General features: G+C 45.2%; 1 protein-coding gene across 2 annotated transcripts in view; it reads left to right on the top strand.

The window, feature by feature from the left end:
* Positions 1–19,332, top strand: part of NRG2 (neuregulin 2) — a 175,408-nt gene that overhangs the window by 63,197 nt on the left and 92,879 nt on the right. The window contains exon 1 of one of the 2 annotated variants that reach the window (XM_064520723.1): positions 14,696–14,894. The exons of the other annotated variant lie outside the window; for it this stretch is intronic. Within the exon in view, the coding sequence (XP_064376793.1) occupies positions 14,807–14,894 (88 nt within the window). The 5' untranslated portion in view covers positions 14,696–14,806. Of the gene's footprint in view, positions 1–14,695; positions 14,895–19,332 lie in introns of those variants that run through there. 2 annotated transcript variants of the gene reach the window in all.

Below are 19,332 nucleotides of genomic sequence, written 5' to 3' on the forward strand. Positions count from 1 at the left end.
GACAGGGATCTTCATAGGATGACTTGGATATTAACTGGGTTGACTGGTCCTCCAGAGTGTCCCAGATGGACATGGCAGTGACTGAGCTCACCATCTTGGCCGGGTGGGGTAACTCGGAGCTCGTATGACCCTGGGGAGATTCTTTTTCCTTTGTCTTCCCCACTGGTTCTCTCCAGGTACAATGTGGCATGTCACACAACTGTATGTGGCAAAGATTGAAATGGTTCAAGGTGGAGAGGTGACAGTGCACTCCCGCACAGGGCCTCCTGTGAGCAAAACTGACCTGGCAAGCACAAATTATGAGCCTACTGGACCTCAGGAGGGGTCAGTCTCTGAGGTCCAGCCACTCTGTCCCAGGGATAGCAGAAGCAGATGTTGGAGAACAGGCCACAACAGCTGGGAATAACTGGTGATGTCTCCAGGGCAAGAAAGAGAGACATTGCTGAACCCAGGAGTTCTGAGGAGCAATGCCGAAGGGCTGGGGTGATCAGGGGTTGTTTGGGGAGGCCTTCTGGCAATTGTCAGTCTGGCTCCATTGGTCCTTGATGCATGTGACTGAAAGAGCCCAGAGAGATGAAGACCATTTTGAGTTGTGATCCGTTACCCTATGCCTCTGAACTGTGGGAATCTCTTGTACTGTTTGGGGCACTGAAGGAACATACGGGACTCTGCTTTTCTCTGTGCGATGTATGATTTCTCAGGGCAGGATGGGGCTGTGGGTTATTTATGCGTATTATTACTGAATTAGTCATCTGCACTGAATTTGTCGTTAAAATTACCTGCTTACCTTTGAGGAGCTCAAAGGGCAGGACTGAACATTGGGGTCACTAAGCTTTATGCCTTAGTTGAAAAGAAAAGCAGAACATCTTTGCTGTGCTCTAAGCAAAGGCAGATGGAACAAGGGTTTCCATTGCTTATGGATCAAATTATTCGGGGTCAAATGACTGCCAGAGAAGGTCATTATTATTTCATTATGGCACAGAAGGCATAAAAAACACTTCATTATGCTAGACCAAAGAATTACAGACAAGAGCCTATAGCAGAGATCCTGATTAGGAGACTTGGAAAGAGAAGGAATTTTCCCCTACTCGTGAGAGATGGGGAATGTATGGGATTAAAAACTGTTTTAATTTGCCAGGAATTCTACTGTGTCTGGTTGTTCTTTTATAGAGGAATATATTAATTTCTGTCTACGTTGAACTGATTTATCAGAAGTCTCTAAGGCAGAGGAAGGACTGTCATCAGGACAGGTAGCACTTGATACTATAGGAAGGGATGGTGTAAACATTGTTTAAGTGAAATCACAAAAGAGGAGTCCCATGCCCTCTCAATCTCCCGTGTGTCAGTATAAGATCCCTGCTAGTCCTTATGCACTGCCTGTGCACTGCTTGAGGACTAGGTCATGCCTGTGGTGCATTGTAGGCTTTCACTTGAGACCTTGGCCTCTCACTAGGGTTCCCTCCTCTGCAAAGTGGGCTGTTCTCAGGAAGGTCTATTACCAAGGGTGTCCGTAATCAGACTTCCCTTAGGGCTGTGCAAGGCCACTGGAGATCAGCCGGACTTTTTGACTAGCTCATTCTTCGTTGTGCTGTCAAAGGTTTGATCTAAGTCAGCTTATCAGGCAAAGGCCAAACAAGGCCAGGTGGGCTCTTTGTTACCTCCTCCAATTTCTTGAGAACTGCATTTGCCAGGGTTGTAGGCCATCATTGATGGTTTTTTTCTTGGTGGCTAAGGGAAATGCTGGGACTTGCTACCTTGCTTTGCCTAGCACGTGGGCACCCTGAGCAGAAGAGAAGCCAAGGTGCTACATTATATAATGCAAGACTATGTGTGTATAAAATGATAGCTGCAGGGGAGTCCGTGTGAGTCTCCTGCTCAGAGTGAAAAATCAGATAAATTCTGTGTACTTAGGTTTCTGGGTTTCCTGAGCTGTCTCTTCACTTGTACACTTACCTGTCCTAGTCAGATAAAAGTCAACAGGGTTATTTGCGTGATTACAACTGTATATTTGATTGCTGTGTGGATATAATGCAGAGAGTAACACATGATCTGCGTCAGAGCTTGACATTTCTTCCTGTAAACTATTCAGCAGATGTTTATAAATGTATTTGTAATCTTTAGCTGCTAAGATCAGCTAAGAAATATTTTACAAACAGGAAGAAATATCTAGTTCTTCAGTGAATTTATTTGCAATGTATTCATCCAGGTGTATCTGTTCTTCTAGCCCAAGAACCCTAAGATATGGCAGCTTTCAGACTGATTTGAAGAAGTTCATTCTGTTAATTGACATGGCATTCCAGAGAAACTCTTTTCTTTTTGTGGTTTGCTATGAGAAGGATTTCTCTCAGCTTTAATATCTGCAGGGGGTAGTTACAAAAGCAGTTGGTCTGTCATTAAAAGAGGATGGAAGAGTCTTGTCTGACTGAATAGCATGTTCATTCTCTTCTATTAACTCTCTGCTGAGATCTGCAACTGAGCCAACCAAAGTGTTCAAAGTCTCCTTTTCAGTGTCTTCTCCTGTTCTCCTTTTGTGAAATCTTATCTACCCTTGGCTTGCAATGAGGAAGCCAGAAAAGTGAAAGGAGAAACTATTTTATGAAGTCTCTAGACTTAATGAAAGCAGAGAGCACTAGGCCTCTCATGGGAGACCCCCTTTCAGAAATAGCCAGGGGAAAGATGATTAGAATTAAATTTTGTAGGAACATTTAAATTCTCTTGTGGAATACTATGCCAGAGCTATCATCCCTGTGTGAACCTTACTAACACACTCAGTCTATTATCATGATCAACAGTTGTAGCAGTTCTTCTCTTACTGCACTGTGTCTGTAGCACAAGGTAAATAAGATAAAAGCTGTAAGCTGTACTGGAAATTCAAAATGGATGTTAAGCTCAGCATGTGTGCTCTGAACATCACCAGTAGTCAGACTGCCCAGGGCATCTGTCACTGCAGTGACTCCAATTTATTCTTTCAGAAGGGTTCCTTAAGCTCCTTCTCAACTTTTTCCCCGTATAGCTACTGATAGGGGCAGATGATCAACTTGGGACTATTGCCATGAGCTCTGGGTTGCATGGGCTGTTGCATAGCTTTGTGGGTGGTGAGTGAGTAGTCCAGGTTACACAGGAATTGTGGCTGGTGGAGGGGAAGAGATCAAAGATACATTATATGCTGATTGACCCCTTAGCCTGGTTCGAGCCTGTTCACTGCATGCCCATCACTGCTGTGCTGTCCTCTGCTAACGTGCTTGTGAGGTGTGATGCACAAGGTGTAACCACTGTGCCTGCAGGGCTGCTCCCAGAGTCCTCCCAGGAAGGGGGGGTGGAATGAGTGGGTTCGGTGCAGAATGAAAGGTGGTAGGTGGGATGGGATGGGAGAGGGGCATGAAATGAAGGAGCAGAGCAGTTGCAGGGCTGATACCACAGGATGCATGCAACACGATTTCATCTCTATATGTCTGGGGGTCACTTGGCTCCCTTTGGTTGTCTCTGGCTTTCTTATGAGTTGCTGTGGGACCTCAAGCACCCAGGGGCTGAGGCAACTTCTGCACTGTGAGTCCTTCTGAGAGACAGGGTGCACAGTTTGGATGTGCTCCTGACTTGCATGGGTTAGCCCTACCACTGACCATTCCTGTCTAGGATATATCAGTTCCTAACCACATGGATGTCTTAGTCACATGAGCTGCTCTGTGCCTTCAGCCTCAGTGCATACTCAGAACGTGGGTATCACAGCGCTAAACTGGCTGCTTGCAGCTGAGAAGGAAAAAGCGTGGGAGAAGTACCAGCAAGTTGAAAAGGCACTGGGGATCTGATGCTGGGAAAGGGCAGGGAGAATAACCAGGGGCGGGGATAGACCAGGACAGGTTTGGAAGCAAGCAAATAGACCAAAGCTAAAGACCAAAGCTCATACTGCTGTTACCACAAGCCTAGGCATTCTCTTGCCCATCCTAAATGCTCCCTCAAATCCCAGTGATACTGAGGATTTACATTTGCATTTGCTGCAGCGAGAGGGAGATAGGTCCTTCTGGAAACATTTGCTTCTGGGAAGATAATTCTGTTGGTGTGTCTATCCAGAAAGATGCAGTATTTGGTGCTAAGCACTGTTGTGTTAGTTCAGACTCCCATTATTCTTCACTCCTGGGCCTTTGGTGTTCCCACATGGCCTCACTTGAGGTCTCACTTGAGGAAGGCGGTCTCACTTGAAGGATATGCTGACACACACAGGCCTCTGCTCTTGACACCATTGTTTCTGGCTCATCAGGAAAACAGGAAGAGCTGCTGGGTCTGGAGCTCCCGCTACCACTCCTGCCTGTTGTGGAGTTAGTGCAAGGTAAGGAAGGCTCTTAAATTTTAAGGAGAAGTGGGACACAGCCTGGAGTCAGTTAGTGGTTGCCCCTATGTTCCCCTGATTCCTCTTGTCTGCAGGGAGAGAAATTCCCTAAAATCACACTTCTCAGTGCCTAGAGGCCTCCTGACATGTTGAGTCTTGGGCAATGGGCCAGCCTCTGTGCCCCAGCTCCCTCCAGCCCCAGTGTTGACTTACACCAGCCTGGCCTGGCCTCCTGCAGCCATTCCACACTCACAGCACAGCCCCAGGAGAATGGCTTAATGCAGAGACTCCCCAGCCTGGTTCCTGTGCCCTGTCTCCAAAGAACAGTGGATCACATCTGTTACTTGTTCTTGCTGTGACACCCTGAAGCATATTGGGATCTCCAGCCAGATTTCTGGCCATTAGCCTTGCTCTAGCTCTGAGTAGGTAAGAAGGTCCAGGCTGGGGAGATCTGGTGCTCAGCTGGCCAAGCATGCTGCAACCTGTCCTGCCTTGCCAGCTCAGACAGATGAAAGCAGGGGATGGTGTTAGCATCCTGCATCCTAATGTTTTTAGCCTCCTTTTCTTTGGAGTGGGGGTGCTCCAGGCTCAGACCTAATACATGCTTGTGGCAGGGAGCTGAGTCTCAAGAACGGGCCTTACTTGGTCTTTAATTCATTGCACAGACAGATCAGTCTGGCACCAAGCAGAAATCCTGTATGGAGCAGAGAGTTTGCTTGTCTCCTCGTGGGTTGGAGTGAGTTGCAAAGAGCCAGCAGTACATACCCATAGCAGAGGGTGAGGTGCATGGACCCTGTGGGCAGTCAGCATGGGACAGAATGTCTCCCTTTCCTCCACATGCTGAAGCCCTGTGCAGCTCAACCTCATGAATCTGGTAGATAATCAAATTTCATAGGAGAGACCCCAGAGTGCAGGCAGCTTTGCTGAGCAGAGACAGCAAGGGAGTCTGAGCCAGCCTGAAGACAGTACTAGATCTGCTCCTGACCAGAAGGCAGGGAGCTGTTGAGAAAATGCATACAATGTTTGCAAAGGACTTCAGGAATTGTTTCCTTGTTAACAGAACTGCAATTTGTGGAAATATGATGGAGGGTGAAGGTCTGCAAATACTTAGAGGAATAATGAGCATTGTAAGCAACAAGCACCACAGGGGAGTATGAGAAATAGATTGTACCAGACAGGCCATTTCTGCATAATTACACAATTAGTGGACTGGGGAAGGCAGTGGATAACCCTTCGCAGTGTGTTGTGTGCAACACAGACCTTGTTGAAGACTGAAGAGTGCCAATTAGCTGGGATAGCTTGCAATATGTGGAAAGGAATGTTGGAGGGAGGAGCAGCCTTGCTGAATGCTTGGTTGGCAGGGACAGGAAGGGAGATGCTGTCCAGGTGCCTGGTCACTCCCTTCACTACATGACGTGTTGGCAGTAATGTGGAGAGAATGGTGTGGGAAACCGCCACTTTCAGTTCTTGAAAGGGATATTGCGAAAAACCAGAGAGAATAAAAGGTGAGACAAAGAGTTTTGACAATGAACAGAAAAGGATAATCTCAGTTTTAAATCTTTGAGAAACACAGTTATTACCTTTGGGCAAGAATAATTATAGATAGAATTATGTAATGAGAAGGAACTGTTTGGAAAACAGTAATTCTGGGAGACTTGCTAGCAGATAAGGAGCAAACTGTAATATGAAATACTACTGAGGTCTTTGCTCCCAGTCATCTACTGGTCGAGGAAGCAATAGATGATATCTCCTCAGGCCAACCATAGCCTGGACTGTGCATTTTAGCGAACAAGGTAGACATGAATTGCAGGTGACCCAAAAAGGCAGTGGCCTCGCTGGTAAAGGAGTCAGATGAACCCAGGAGGCTGGGAGCTGTGTCTGGTGGTAGAAGCATCCAGATGAAAAATGTGGCCTGGATGAGCCAAGTATCTGTGAGCAGCTGTGAGATGAGGGAGTGAATCAAAGACTGGAGAAGGCTTTTGTTGTGCTTTGTGCTACAGCCTTCACACCTGCACAAGAGGTGGCCTGCTGGGGAGGAAAAAAATAATGGTGTGGATTTGTGCTCACTTATTCCCTGCTGAGAACTCACAAACCATTCCCCAGGCTCTTCCCACTCGGGTTTAGAGAAGTACAGTCAACACAAGGCTTTTCACGCTGAGCTTTTTCTGGGAATCACCAGGAACACTCTCCACGCTGTCCTTCACTCATCCGAGAGGAATCCCCTCTGCAGCCTATTTTCTGTGCTGACTGTTATCTGGCTTCTCAGATCATCTGCCTGTCCAGGCAGAATATTTAACTATTCTTGCGTTGTTGTCTTTATGCCTGCCTGAGCTTCTCCCCCCTTTTCTCCCATGGGCAGAGACAACAGCATATGCGTCAACTGCCCAGCTCTCTCCCTGGAGAAGGAGGAGCAGAGCTGGCAGCTGTGACCCTGCTCAGTTGTTGTCCCCTGGTTGTCTTATGCATGTAATGGCCCAGATGGCCATGGTGTCAGTGCTAGGAGAACCAGCACAGGGGAGAGTGTTCCCTAGCATTGCATAGACGTGGGAAGGTGATGTAAACAGTATTGCCCTCTGTAAATGGACTCTCTGATTCGTGGTTTGCTTTTCCCTCCTCCATTGAATCAAGTGTGGCAGATCCAATTATTTTGTTCCTTCAGGCACACTTTAACCAGGCAAATATAACAAAAACAGTATTCTGCCCTGAATAATGTACTTGTCCATCTGATCATGCTCCCCACCCACAGCAGTGCAGCCAGTGATGCTATATCTGCTTCTATTGGGCTTGTAAGGTGCCAGAAGAGGTTCCTGAGGAAGGATGCTTTCATTTAGGTAGAGATGTAATCTCTAATTGCCTTTTCTAACACGGTTCTTAGAGCAGACCTCAGGTGTTTCAATGTCCTTGCAGAGCCTTTCCGCAAGGAAATGGTGAGATTTTTATCTCATTATGTTTGTTTGCACCAGGCTAAGTTCCTGTTTATGTGAACTTACAGGTGAGTATGGCACAGATAGGACTTTGCACCAGCAGTTTCCGATGCTGGCATAGAACCAGAGGTAAGTGTGACCCATGACAATCTGAGCCTTGAAATCCTCTTGCTTCCTGAAGCCCTGTGAGCACTTCTGAGATGTTCTGCATGCAGCCTCTTCCAGTCTCTGCCAGCTGTTGCCCAAGATCAGGTCTCTAGAAGCTACAAGGGCCCCCTCCTGTAGCCCTGATTGTTCTTGCTCTAGGTGGTCTCAGTCTGTCCTGCCCAACTTTTCTTCTTTCCAAGTCCTCTTTTGAATGAATGTTTTGGGAAGATGAGAGCTAACACACCAAATGTGTATCCTCTGTCCTTGGCCACATGACTGTAGCTTTGGATATGCTTTCCCTTAGCAGAGTATCCCCTGAGTTTGGGCAGTAGCCCTTTGAATGTAAGCCTAAGGAGCTAATGGGCATATGGATGTTGTGACAGGGAGGGCCTGATGAGATGAGAGAGTATTTGTGGGCCAAAGATGCACAAGCTAGAGGGACAGCGTGTAAGCAGAATCTACCATAGACTTTTCTGAGTTGTGCATGGACATGATAAAAAGTTCAGTGGAGGATCTACTCTTTCAGGTAAGCGACTGAGATCTTACGGTGCCTCTCACTGCAGAGTCTACCTATGCAAGGCTTCTTCAGCTGCTTCCATTCCTCCAGTATAGGAATGACACTGTGAGCAGGCAAAGGGCCAGGGAGGGAGAAGAGGCTTCTTGCTATCACTTAAATATAAACAGTCTTAAAAGCAACTTTCTGATTTTTTTGTAGGAGGCTATAACATGCTGGGGCCTTCAGTAGTTGTATCTAGAGGAAAAAAAAGAGATCATAAGAATGCATGGAATTTATTTTCATCCCTAAACCTCCTGGCATTTTTGAGTCAGACAGATTTGAAAGGCTTAGGACTGGAAGGTGAATGGAGGAGGCTCTGTTTATTGGTTTCATATGGAAATTGCTGTTGACTGCAGTGGTAGCAGGAGTCTTAGTGGAAACACAAAGGAAGTTTTGAAGGAAGTGGCGGATCTCTCTAATTGGGGTGAAAAGTGGCTAGAAGGATTTTGGAGTGACTCTGAGGGCTGGCTCAATGAGGATTGATTTGCACTTTAAGATGGCGAGGCTGGCTCATATGCATGAATATGATGACTTGACTGAAACCATCTCCAAACTGGTTAGTGAATTTGTGCAGCATTCACAAAAGGGTTGCTCTGAGCAGTCTTGGAGGCTTAATCTGCAGGAAGGAAAGGGTAAGTCTGTGTGATTTAAGGCCTATGATTTAAACCCATCAGCTGAGGCCTGGTCACTGATCACATACAAGCCCTCAGTGCTCCCAGTTCCAAAGCAAAAACAAGCCCTCTGTCCAAGCTCAGCACTAATTTTCTGTTGTGCTTACAGTGGGCCAAGAGCACCCACGGTCACAAAGAGTGTCTGCATGGTAAACCATAGCGACTGCATTGCTTGCTCTTTTGTGAAAGCATCCGAGGATGATCTGTGCAAAACATCCCACAGAGATGGCACATAGAAGCTGTCTTCTTCAGCAGGGGAATGTTGTCTAACCCTGCTTAGGACCCTCTTGGAGCTATTCCAAACAGAGGAGCCCAAAGCAGGGGCTGGGATTTATCTGAGCTAGCAGTGACTCTGCTGTAATTAGCATCCAAAAGGCAGATTTGCTGAATGTGTTAGGATTGGGAAGGGGCCATTTTCAGGAGGCTTCTTTGGTGCTGGCTTTTTTTTCCTCCTGTCCACTTTCAGAAGCAAGTGCAGCTGGGTTTTAATAAGAGTTGATAATGTGTGCTCAATTCTGTGAGCAAAAATCTATGTGGTTATAAGATATAACTGCCATGTGATAAGTCATGTCAAGATGAGAATTTCATTCCTTAAGGATGAAAAGGAAAAGAATATGCAATGTGAAGTATCCCACTTGGATTGACTGGGTCAGGTCTCTATCAATCATTCACAAGACCTGTACTGGTTCAGAGCTGTATTTGCATGCACAGTGGGGAGTAAGGCTGGACTTGGAAGTGTGCAGATGTGAAACATGAGCGTGGCAGTATGCCATTCACGGAACACAGACACATCAGGTGCTGGTCAGATGGAATTTATCTGGACCCTTATTGAACAAATAAATAGGCATGCGTGTTGTGTGGCTTTTCTTTTTTCCTGAATGGCAACAAAAGATGTGGCAGCAAAAGATGCGTGCGCGCACACACACACACATATACACACACACACACAAAGATGATATTTTTGATTTAAAAATAGCTTTTCCAGCTTGTTGGTTCCAGCAGACGAAGCTATAGCACAGCTTTTATTGAGCTGATGATCTAGACAGTGCCAGCATCCATCCTTCTGGCACAAGATGCTTGGGACTGTTATGAGGAGACAACCACTAGAGTCTGTTTTTGACCCTGGTCCTGGAGGTGCTGTCCGAACAGCAGTGACAGGGACAGGGAGGTAGTTCAACTTTACAGTAGTTTTGCTTCAGAGATCCTGCTGATAGGATTCTGTGTGGCTCCAATTTGCTGTCCCTCCAGATCAAGGTGGGTGAGGATTCCTGAGTTTTGTTACTTTCACAATGCCATAGTCTTTCTACAAAGTCTGTGGTGTTTTGTAGGAACAGGGTGGTGGAGAAGTGGTGTCCAATGGAATGCCCTGATAAGGCAAAGAGATGCTGACAGGTACAGCCTCACTGTTCCTTCTTTTATTCTGCTTCTCTAGAAATGTCATGTAAGTACTTCTGGCTACTACCAATGTTGGGTCATCTCCACAGTTAAATAGGAGCTGACAGCTCTAGGATGGACCACATCATGTGATGCAGAGGTTCCCGTGAAGTTGATAGCCACCTCCTGGTGAGGCCAGTGAGAGCAGAGTTAAGACAGTATCGAGAGCTTTTGAAAACACCACGGTTTAAAATGGGTCATTGTTCTCCTAAGATTGCTGCCATAAATACAGCCTCAGAAGTTTGCAGAGTGTGTGTGCATGCCTGTCTTTGCTTCGGAAGTCTGGAGACTGGAGGACCTATACTGGGCTTGCTGTCTGGGTTTCAGCAATTACCAAGCAGCACACTGATGGGTCAGCTCTTTTTTTTTTTTTTTAATCTTCTTTTTTAAATCTTTTTTTTAGTCTGGTGGGGGTGGGCGGTATATTAATTATTTTTTTCCAGACGCAGACCTTGTTGTTGTAAGCTATGCTGTTTTCCTCTGGAGAGCACACCGCTATTCTGCATGGGAGTGGTGCCTTATATCCTCTCAGAAAAGAAGCTAGAATGCAATACAACAGCTTGACTCTTAGCTACGGATGCCGTTCTTCATTGTGAGACAATCTGGAGTTTTTGTTTGAATAAATAATTTTACAGACACTGACTGCAACGGATGCTGTACAGGGGAAGAGGTAGGGAGGTTCTCTTTCAAGTGATCTTGTTCTGACCTCCTAGGGGTCATCAAGGAGCCCAGAATTGTTAGGCTGGCATATAGGCAAATTCTAACGAGGGTAATGACATTCTACCTGGTAAACTCACCCTGCTGCTTGCGGTGTGGCAGTGTGTTATAAAACCAGTATGCTGGAATTCACGCAAGAGTTGACTGCATTTTAGGTATAACTCAGTCTCTTATATAATTACATACCTCCTGTTTGTTAAGCTGAAAGTTGTTACATGAATTGTGAAGGCTACAAAAATACATTCTAATCATGTTACAGGTTATAACTCTCCATGAGGTTGTTTAAATAAATAAGTATTTGCTGTTTTTAAAAAGAGGTATTGAGTAACTTGTAAGACCACAGGCATTAAAGTACATGCAGCCTGTCAGATGAGGTAGCTGGGACACCAAGACTGGAAAGCCCTTCTCATTGATAGGTTTTACTATATCAGTGTAGCCATATGAGGACTGAAATTGCTTACTGGATTTAGCCCCATGTATCTGTGTATTGGGATTGTTCAGGAGAGAAAGTACTCTATGCATCTGCGATGGTGAAGCTGGATCTAGCTGGGTGGATCCCTCTTCCCAGGGCCCTGCCCTGGGCCAGGGGCCAGCCGGTTGGATAAGATAACAAGACTGGCACAGGATCATCCCTGTCAAGATGTACACCTGCCAAGGTAAAAATTAATCTGCATAAAACTCCTTATCTGTTACAGGTGAGACTATGATCATAGCCAGGGTACAAAAATATTCATTTTGGGAGGTGCTGGTGCTCTTAGTTCCCATCATACATCCCAGGCTGTTTAGGACAGTAGGGCCAAGCCAGATAGTACCACTTTTGCTTCTCAGACTCAGTCACTTTCATTTTCTGATGCTGAGGCTGTGCTGTGCATTGTTGTGGGTGGCTTCATCCTCTGAGCAGCCTTCAGTGATAGAAAAATCTGTGATTATCCATTAATTTGAAAGAGGAGGGGGAAAAAATAAGGAAACTTTGCTGCACTTATTAGCTTTAACAAGCCTTCTCCAAACACAAGCACTTTGGAAAGACTATCCTGAAAAAAACACAGACTGTGTCCCTTTAACGGGAATGAAGGTACTGGTATCCTGGAGGTATAGAAGAGCTATTGCTTATCTGCAGAAATGGGGGGGGGGGGGGGGGGGGCAAAAAACCACAACCTCTTAGTTCATATGAAGGAATATGTGGTAAAAGATATTTCAAGATGAAAATAAAATTACAGAAGGAAAGAAGTGTGTGTGTGTGGGGGGGGGGGGGATGTGTTTTTTATGAGAACCATCCATTCTGGAGACACGTGCTGGCAAGAGAGCTATAGCTAGCAGTAAAACATCAAAGTCTCTCTCAACTCTCCTGCTCTAACACTAAGTTTTCACACCCAAGCAAGGGAACTCCCTTATGTTCATAAGTGCTGGCTTATTGATTTGGATGGCTGAATTAATCACTGGGTTATAATTTGTGGTTGACATGGGGCCAGTGACCATCATGGATTTTCATTCATATGGGCTGGCAGAGGAGAGTCCTAGCCATAAATATATGTAATATTCCTAAGAAAATGTGCATGAGAACTGGGAGCTCTTTTAGCAGAGGCCAAGAAAGTTCAGACTTCAGAGTCACGAGAGGACAACATTTAGCTAATAGCCATCCTAGCTTGGTAGCCAATGAAAGCAACAACTGGAAGTGCTAATAACTTTAACAGATTTTGAAAGGAGAAAAATAGGTAGCAATCCATGTGCATCTGGAGTTATGGTATAGAGAAGACAAGCTAACAATATCTGGAGGGAAGTCTGTCAGATACAGCTACAGACATTAATGGACTCTAGAAATACATTAGCAACAAGGAACATGATTATGAACCAGCAGTAAAATAATTCTATGGAGATTGCCATTCATAATGACTGAGAAGATACTAAATGGTCAGTATTTGCTATTACCCTGCATCTGGAAAGAAGCAATAAGATGTGTTCCTGTCCTGTGACCAAGTAACCATGGAGGATGTTACACAATGTGTATTAGGCTCAAACTCCAAATTAGCAGGCTTGGTAGCTTTTATCCAAGTGTTCAAAGCACGTTTGTTCAGGTGTCCTCTAGTGTATAGCTCTCAGGTTTTCATAAGATGGAATACAAGGTGTTCAGTGTGATGATGTCCTCCATTAGAACTGGAAAATAAGCATTGTAAATCTTATAATGCACATCACACATAGGTGAAGAAGTAGTCAACTAATGGATATCAAAGAGTAATTTCTGACAGGCGGTTATTGCTCTGTGAAGAGTTTCTAGTGAGATTCTGCAGAGATTGTCATCAGTAATCTGGAAGTGAACATGAGATTACTACTAGTAATATTAGAAAGATGATACAGAGACTGATGGCTTTTTAAGCAGTGGTGAGAATAAAGAAGCTAGAGAGAGTGATCTGAGTGGTTTGGTAAACTGAGTCTTTTCAAACAAAATGAAGTTTCACCACAGACAGAGATGCTGGAGGAACAAGAAATTCCTCCTAGTTACAGAGGAGGGGGCTGTGTCCTGTAGAGCAGGGACTTGGTGGGAGCCACAGTGGAAAAACAACAAAACAGATTTTTCTTGTGAAGCCCTGTGCATGAATGTGACCCTTGAAGGTTAAAATGTCTCAGAAGGGGTGGCAGTAGGATTTCTGCCTCTGTATTTGCCTCTCTACACAAGACAATGGAATAGTGTCTGGTTCTTGTGTTCTTAGCTTAAGTAGGATGTTGCAAAATGGGACAGCCACAGCCATGATCCCTGAGCTGGAGAAAATGCCATACAACAAGCAATGGAAAAAAGCTTGATCTAGTTAGCTTATCAAAAAGAAGACTGAGGGATAACTTGATTACAGTATGTAAGTACTTCTATGGGAGAAAATAGTAGTTGCTGAAGGGCTTTTTAATCTAGAGGAGAAAACAGAGCAAGAAACAATGGCTGAACACTGAAGCCAGATGTTCCACTTCAGAGCAGGCAGACATTTTTAACAATGAGGGTTATTGACTACTGGGAGAAGATCCCAAGGGGCCTGATGGTTTGTTCATTTCTTCATGTCTTTACATTAGAAAGGAATGCTTCCCTGGATGACATGCTTTACTCAGACCAGGGAAATTGGATTTAATTCAGAGATACCTGGACTGAATATTCTGCCCTGTGCCTTATGACTTATGGCTCTTTCGGGCCTTTGAATCCTTTAGCTACATCTGGGAATAATTTGGCAGTACTGTGGGGCTTTCTAGATGGGGATCCTGAAGGACTTTGGAAAGGTGAGGCAATGTCAGGATGGCCTGCCCTGCAGAAGAGAACTGGGCTGAGTCACCCATCCCACACTGGACTTGTGGAAGAGGATGTTGGTAACCCCAAAGCTGATGAGACCTGGGCTTAACTGACTATCTACAGCTCCCAGAGAGGGAGGAAAGACGCAAGAAGTGCAGGTAAGGGTCTCTCCAGCTATTTCTAGCTTTCGAAAAGACCTCCTGGGAAAGCAAAGAGAGAGCTGGGCACAAGGTCAAGTGAAGCTGCTCTGATTTATGGTGGGAGCAATGATACAAGGAGAAATTTAATCCTTCTACTGGGTCAGCAGCAGAACAAGAATGGCTTCCAAGCCTCTACCTTTTTCATTAGACTCCACTGCCTCTCACTTATCACTGAGATCTAAACCGAGTTCTCCAAAACAGTTATTTCTGTGATGCTCCAGAAGCCATTCAGAACTTATTTGCAGCCAGTGACAGAATCAGCAGTGGAAAAATGTGAGCCTCTAGACTTAACATGCTCAGGACACTTTCGGGAGAGCTACTGTCATCCCGTTGCACTGTCCCGTTGGCGCTCCCACTGTAACCCAGTGCATCTTTTCGGTTAACTGGGAACAGTAAGCGAACAGTTAAACTTTTGCATCTCCACCCAGTGGTGGGTGTTGTCTGTGTCAGAAAGAATATAAGAACAGTCGGAAGTTGCAGCTGGCAAGTAACATTTGGAGTAGCAGTCCTGGGGCATATAGATCTGGCGTGGACTGTCTTTTCCTGAGACTGTAAACACTTGTGCAGAATGTCCGAGAACAAGAAAAAAGGGAAAGGAAAGAGCAAAAAGAACAAAGAAGGGAAAAAAGGGGAAAAAGAACCTGACCCAGGAAAAGGTACTTCCCATTTTTAACAAATTTTACTTAAAGGAAGAAGAGAGAAGCCAGAAAGCCGGCAGGAAAGTATTGTGGGTTGCATGAAATAGTGCAAATGCTAGGAAGCGTTTGCCAGGCAAGTATGCAAATATCTGCATCTCATTCATATTTTTGGCTGTTAGAGGTCTCCTTTCTAGTTGATTTCTTTTTTTCTACCCAAAGCCCCAAGAATTCAGGGCAATGTACTCTCTTAAAAGAGCAGCACTCAGTTCTCGTCACAATGCTAACATGGTAATTGAGGGGTTTTGTGCTAATTCTCTGGGGGGCATTGGTGTTTCATGTTTTGCTGTTTGGTTTCTTCTTGAGGTAAATATTAAAAGCCGTTAATGTCCCACATCATAGGAACTTCTTCTTGGGACTGACCAACTCTCTTAGAGATTGGATTTAAGTTAGAGCGTCACTGTTTGAAGTAACTGCATTCAGTTGCAGTTAAACGCATGTGGACTATAAGCCTTCACTCTTTGCTGCTATGCTTATTAGGAAAAGTGGGCTGTTACTTAGAGAAGATCTGACTGTTCCTTGCTAAATGAGCAAGGCAACATTTAAGATGATGTTGGGGGAAAATGTTTAGGTTGCCTTTAAGTAATAAAGTTTGATTCCTGAGTAAATAGAGAGTATGAGCTGGGGAAACATGAGAATTGTCTTGGAGAGATACAGAAGGTTTGGTGGTAATACGGCACAGTGGTATTTCTTTCTCTGTCATGATATCGGGGAGGCATAATCCCTGTCTGTCTCTTATCTGTGGTTTATCTGGCAATGCATTTGGACACAGCAGCAACTCTGTCCTTACTTTGTTTTTTTATCAGTGTTAATAGAGGCTATAAGCCAGACCCTTGTCCTGGAGGAATCTGTCAGACAGTTTATATCTGAACTTGTCTAGATTGAATTTTGATTTTGGTCCTGCTACTGTGAAGCTAATGAATGTTCTTGACCTGGGTAGAATTGCTTTGGCTTCACACTGACTTCACTGGCAGCAGAATTTGCCCCTACCTTTTTTCATCCCTTTATTCTGAGTGCAAAGACACAGCTTCATCCGTTGCCCTGCTGTGCCCACTTCATGGGTTCCTTCATCGCAGGGACCCATGCGTTCCTTCCATTGCAGGAACCGCAGGAATGGGTGCTGATGCTGTGGCAGTGTGTTCTTGCACTTGGTCTCCTGCTCATGACATCAGAGCTTAGCTTAGTTGCTGTGAGCTCTGAGAGGAGACTTCAGGATAGCTCTCAGGATAGAGAGTTCAGAATCACCAGGCAGTGAAAGCAGCTGCTTCAAGGTGCACAGGATATGCCGAAGGGGTTCTGGGGTGTTCAGGGATGTGGAGGGCATCTCATAGCCATTCTAAGGAAGATCCTGCCTCTTTAGCGCTCAGGTGAGACAGGGCAGTGCCTATGTCATGGGCATCTGGGCTATTGGGAGCAGAATAGAGGGTCTGCTCTGAGGTTGTTGGGGTTGAGAGGGAAGATCTGTTGAGATGGGCACAGCTGGGGAAGTGAAGAGCACTGGGGCTGCCAAGGGAAGAACTGCCTGCCTTGAACCACCTGGGACATGGTGAGGCAATAGTTCTATACACAGGGGAAAGGACTGAGTACAGGCTGAGTGGTCAGACACTCGCTCTGTTTTCCAGGGCTGCATCAAAAGCCCTGGGGTGACTCATTGCTCCAGAGGGAACATGTAAAGACTCTCTACCTGTATAGTTACCCATGCCACTGATCTAGTCCTCTTCTGAAGTACACTGCAGGGGTGTTTTTTCACATATAAATCTTACAACTGGGCACTTCAGCTAGAGAAAAAAAAAAAAAACCCTTTCTCTCCACTAATGGCGTCAGAGAGGAGGTCAGAGTTGGTTGCATTGATGCTGTCTGTACCTCAAACAGAGAAAATTAAGATTTTGGCTTTGGCTCACACAGTGCCCTCCTCTTACTGCATCTATTACTAACTAGGTTCCTTAGATCCAGGTCATTCCTTTGCCTTACATTGCTCTTCAGCTTCAGTGAGGTTGCCCATTGTTTACCCAGTGGTTCCACCAGAAGACGACACTTTGTTGCACGTAGTGTTTCTGAACAAAATCCCCCTTTGGGAGTGGGTTGGTTTAGTTGAGTGGAAACTGCGAACATCTTTTCTCATCATTGGTCACCTTTGCCACCTGGTACCAAAGGGACTTTTAGAAGAGACAAGTTCCTCCCTCAATGAACTTCTGAGCAGACACCCAGCCCTGATATGTAGATCTTCACTCCAAATAAGTGAGTATCCCATGGACTCTATTATTTCAGGTTGTGGCTGGACAGCAGTCTACCTCTCCAGCATGCTAGGGCTAATGTAAAAATCCAGGCTTGGCACTAACCAGGCAACTGGCAGGGAAATGCGTGTTCTCCATTTTTTCCCAAGTTGTAGTATTTCCATGAAAATGGAGTGCATTGACGCCTCTGGAACCAGGAGGCAGAAAAGGAACCTACAAAAGTTTTAAACAGACTCTCTGGAGAGCCCAGCTGGAATATACTTCTAAAATTGTCAGTGTAGGAGGGACTTAGGGGATCATAACAGGATGGGAACCTTTCCTTCTTCATGCTACAGCTCTGTACCAGTCTCTGGTTGCTGAAGGCCAAGAGTTGTTACCTATGGTGTTTCTGACAGTCCTGATCTAAACTTTGTGCTCATAGTTGTCTTCATAGGAAATTACCATTATTTACAACTTTGATAGTAATCTCTGTAGAGAGCCCCAGGACAGCTTGGTCATGGAAAACCACTCACTCTGAGTTACAGAGGTGGTGTCCCCAGCCCTGAGGACTGCCATGGTGATGTTGCCCCATGTGATGGAGCTATGCATTGCCAGTGAAAGAGAGCAACAGAAAAACCTCTTAGAGAAAGAGCTGAAACAGTAGTTTCAGGAAAGAGCATAAGGGTTCCCTTGGGGCATGGGGGGTGGTGATAGACTTCACCCAAGGTCTCTCAAACATTGGGTTGGAGAGGATTCTTCCACTATGTTTTTTAACCTTTCTCTCTCTCTTTTTTTCTTTTTTTTTTTTTTTTTTTGGCTTTTGTGAACATGTGCAAGAGGATGGCTGACATTATAGGAAGTACTAGTTTGTTCTGAAGAGAAAGATCATGTTTAACTTAAACTTGCATTTTTATGTCTCTGGTGATGCATCTGTCCTAACATGAGTGTACCTTAGGTCCTGATCTAGTCAGTAAAATAGCCTTTGGAGGCCTCCAAAGGGAGATGGTGTCCACCTATGAAGAAGCACCATCAGAATCCCTCCTTTAGCAGATGTTTGTAACTTACATTCAAGGGTAGACAGACAGTGTCCCACCCAATGCATTTGTAAGGCACACCCTACAGGGACTACGTGAGTTCCAGAATGTAGCAATAAACCAGCAAATAAAGGTATAGTGCTCCAGCACTGCTAGCTAAGTTCAGGTCTGGAGGAAAACTTCCTCTCCACAAGAGAAGCTGGTACTTTATCAGACACTGGATGGCCTGGGGCAGCCAAAGAATTGATACTGAGGCAAGACCATGGGTGGGAAAGAAGCTGCCATTTCTCGCTCTGAAAAGTCTAGGGCAGCCTCTGGACAACTGGGCCAAATTGACCAGTACCAATGAAAAATGTCAGAATAGAAAAGGGGATACAAATGTGAGGGAATAAGAGGCCGGTGCACCAGCCCCACTGGGTAGACGAGCAGAAAGAGAAGCAAAAGAACTGGAGGAAGCCTTGACTATTTCAAGCAAGGACCAAATTTGTAAAGGGAAGGGCTACCAGACTAGAAACACTGTCTGTTTCATCAGTATTTCCGTGAGGTTGCTTGGAGAGAAAAGACCAAAGAAATGTAAAGCATTTCGTTGGTTAAATTCTCCAGCAATTCCAGGCATTCTCTCTTATTTTTATCTGGCAGTGAGGAAAACATTGCGTGTGCTTAAGATTTTTGTTATTCACCAGCGCTGACTAGGCAGGTGATGCAGGAATTGTGCCATTCTTTTGAACTTCCCATGACAAATGTTAGTGCTGGAAAACCACTCACGAAGCAGGCGAAAAGCCTCTGCAGAGAGCATCTCATGTTTAGTAGGAACCAGCCTGCCTTCAGTTCTCAGATGAGTCAGGAGTTGATAGCAAGGTTATTGCAGAAGGGTATTATGACTGAAACACCAAGTGTCTTAAAGAGGAAGAGTATACCCAGGCATGAGCCAGTGGTTTGATTGCAGCAGAAGTAGCTGTACAAAAGCCAGGTCTACCAACCTGGGATGCTGTAGAGTGCTGGTACATTAACACAGAGTTCTGTGAAGATGTACAAGTCCCTTGTAGACTCTAGGTGCAGGCTCTGTGGTCAAAGCCCTTGCTCTTAGAGATACTCAACAGTAGCTACATTACTCCTGATTAATCTTATATGTGAGCTCTAGCCACATTACAG

Source organism: Dromaius novaehollandiae, chromosome 15 (genome assembly GCF_036370855.1).
Source record: "Dromaius novaehollandiae isolate bDroNov1 chromosome 15, bDroNov1.hap1, whole genome shotgun sequence".
NCBI lineage: Eukaryota > Metazoa > Chordata > Aves > Casuariiformes > Dromaiidae > Dromaius > Dromaius novaehollandiae.